General features: G+C 40.8%; 1 protein-coding gene across 1 annotated transcript in view; it reads left to right on the top strand.

The window, feature by feature from the left end:
* LOC119418399 (pleckstrin homology domain-containing family G member 3) overlaps positions 1-2,666 on the top strand; it is a 22,737-nt gene that overhangs the window by 6,688 nt on the left and 13,383 nt on the right. Inside the window, exons 3-5 of the mRNA XM_037685675.1 lie at positions 521-621; positions 775-844; positions 953-999. Coding sequence (XP_037541603.1) covers positions 521-621; positions 775-844; positions 953-999 — 218 coding nt within the window. The remainder of the gene's footprint in view (positions 1-520; positions 622-774; positions 845-952; positions 1,000-2,666) is intronic.

Genomic DNA, 2,666 nt, shown 5'->3' with positions numbered 1-2,666 from the left:
AACTCAACAAAGATACCTGAACCAAGACCAGAGACCTGAACTCAACACACATGATTATTTTCACAAATCTTTAAAAATAATTAAGGTGATCAGTGATTATTTATTGCTGTAGGATTAATAACATAATGTTTTTTTAATGTTCAAAACTAAGACAAATATATATTTTTTTGTAATTTCATCAAACCAAAGACACAAATCAGTTTTTATTTTATTATATTATAATTATATAATACTTTAAAATACTTTGATTCCTTCTGCCTCCTGCTGAACAACTATAACTCTGTTGGAACAGAATACACGTGCTCTCAGACATTAAACATTGTTTAAGATTATATTCAGTTAACTTCTTAATTTTTTTTAATTATTTTCTTTAATTATCTGAAAGAAACAACAAAGAATCAAAAAAGAGGCCACGCCTGTAAAACAGGCTCACGTGACACAAAACGTAGAAAAGTGATTGAAGAAAGAAACGTGAAGTTTGAGTTCTCCTTCTCCTGATAACGTTCTTTTCCTCCTGCAGGATTATCTGGCTCACATCATCGATCAGTCCAACCTGTCCATCCATCCCGAGCAGGTCTGCGCTCTTTTTGGGAACATCGAGGACATCTATGAGTTCAACAGGTGAAACCTTTCCTTCATGGTGGATGATGAGCTGCTCAAAGACTTTACTTACAACAAAAGTGATGGAACAGTTTGCAAGATGACAGAGGAACAGAAAAAAAAGTTGTGATGTTGTTCTGTGGCGTTGTCATGGTAACTGCTTCCCCTCCACAGCGAGCTGCTGCAGGATCTGGACCTGTGTGACAACGACCCCGTCGCCATCGCCAGATGTTTTGTTATGAAGGTGAAAATATAACGAGATGATTTAAAGACAAAACGTTCATGTTCAAGTGTTTCTAGTCCCGTGGGAATTTTAAAAGTTGTAACATTTGGCCTCATATTCCTGTTTCAGAGCGAGTACTTTGAAATCTACACACAGTACTGCACCAACTACCCAAAGTAAGTCCTGACAGGCTGCTGGCTTTGCACCTGTTTCCCGTCTGTGCACACCTTGATTTTTATGTTTTTATGTTATGATGATCAGTTTATTCATTAGATTCTTCTTGTTCACTTGATTTTCACCTGATCACACCTGCTTTGTAGTATTTCTCTTGTTCTTACCTGTTCATGTCATTAATTTACTTATTAAACTTGTGTACTCATCTAGAGTACCTTTTCACATCTGGTTTACACCTTTCGCATTTTTATTATTTTTATTATACACCCATCAAAGAAGAGCAGTGTCTATATTACTTTTCCTTGGCAGGGCACTCCTCTTGACCAGGGTGGGTGTCTTTAGCTAGCATATCTGTATTGAATGCTGCTAGCTTTTAGCTAGTGTGTCTGTAATGTGAGCTGCTAGCTTTTAGCTAGTGCGTCTATATTGTGAGCTGCTAGCTTTTAGCTAGTGCGTCTGTATTGTGAGCTGCTAGCTTTTAGCTAGTGCGTCTGCATTGTGAGCTGCTAGCTTTTAGCTAGTGCGTCTGTATTGTGAGCTGCTAGCTTTTAGCTAGTGCGTCTGCATTGTGAGCTGCTAGCTTTTAGCTAGTGCGTCTATATTGTGAGCTGCTAGCTTTTAGCTTGTGCGTCTGTAATGTGAGCTGCTAGCTTTTAGCTAGCGCGTCTGTATTGTGCGCTGCTAGCTTTTAGCTAGTGCGTCTGTATTGTGAGCTGCTAGCTTTTAGCTAGTGCGTCTGCATTGTGAGCTGCTAGCTTTTAGCTAGTGCGTCTGTATTGTGAGCTGCTAGCTTTTAGCTAGTGCGTCTGCATTGTGAGCTGCTAGCTTTTAGCTAGTGCGTCTATATTGTGAGCTGCTAGCTTTTAGCTAGTGCGTCTGTATTGTGAGCTGCTAGCTTTTAGCTAGCGCGTCTATATTGTGAGCTGCTAGCTTTTAGCTTGTGCGTCTGTAATGTGAGCTGCTAGCTTTTAGCTAGCGCGTCTGTATTGTGCGCTGCTAGCTTTTAGCTAGCGCGTCTGTAATGTGAGCTGCTAGCTTTTAGCTAGTGCGTCTGTATTGTGAGCTGCTAGCTTTTAGCTAGTGTGTCTGTATTGTGAGCTGCTAGCTTTTAGCTAGTGCGTCTGCATTGTGAGCTGCTAGCTTTTAGCTAGTGCGTCTATATTGTGAGCTGCTAGCTTTTAGCTAGTGCATCTGTATTGTGAGCTGCTAGCTTTTAGCTAGCGCGTCTGCATTGTGCGCTGCTAGCTTTTAGCTAGTGTGTCTTTATTGTGCGCTGCTAGCTTTTAGCTAGCTCATCTATATTGTGAGCTGCTAGCTTTTAGCTAGCGCGTCTGTATTGTGCGCCGCTAGCTTTTAGCTAGCTCATCTATATTGTGAGCTGTTAGCTTTTAGCTAGTGCATCTGTATTGTGAGCTGCTAACTTTTAGCTAGCTCATCTGTATTTTGCGCTGCTAGCTTTTAGCTAGTGCGTCTGTATTGTGAGCTGCTAGCTTTTAGCTAGCTCATCTGTATTGTGAGCTGCTAACTTTTAGCTAGTGTGTCTGTAATGTGAGCTGCTAGCTTTTAGCTAGTGTGTCTGTAATGTGAGCTGCTAGCTTTTAGCTTGTGTGTCTGTATTGTAAGCTGCTAGCTTTTAGCTAGTGTGTCTGTATTGTGCGCTGCTAGCTTT

Source organism: Nematolebias whitei, chromosome 12 (assembly GCF_014905685.2).
Source record: "Nematolebias whitei isolate Nwh7 chromosome 12, NemWhi1, whole genome shotgun sequence".
Lineage (NCBI taxonomy): Eukaryota > Metazoa > Chordata > Actinopteri > Cyprinodontiformes > Rivulidae > Nematolebias > Nematolebias whitei.
The sequence above is the reverse complement of the archived record's forward strand: the minus strand, read 5'-3'. Positions and strand labels throughout refer to the sequence as shown.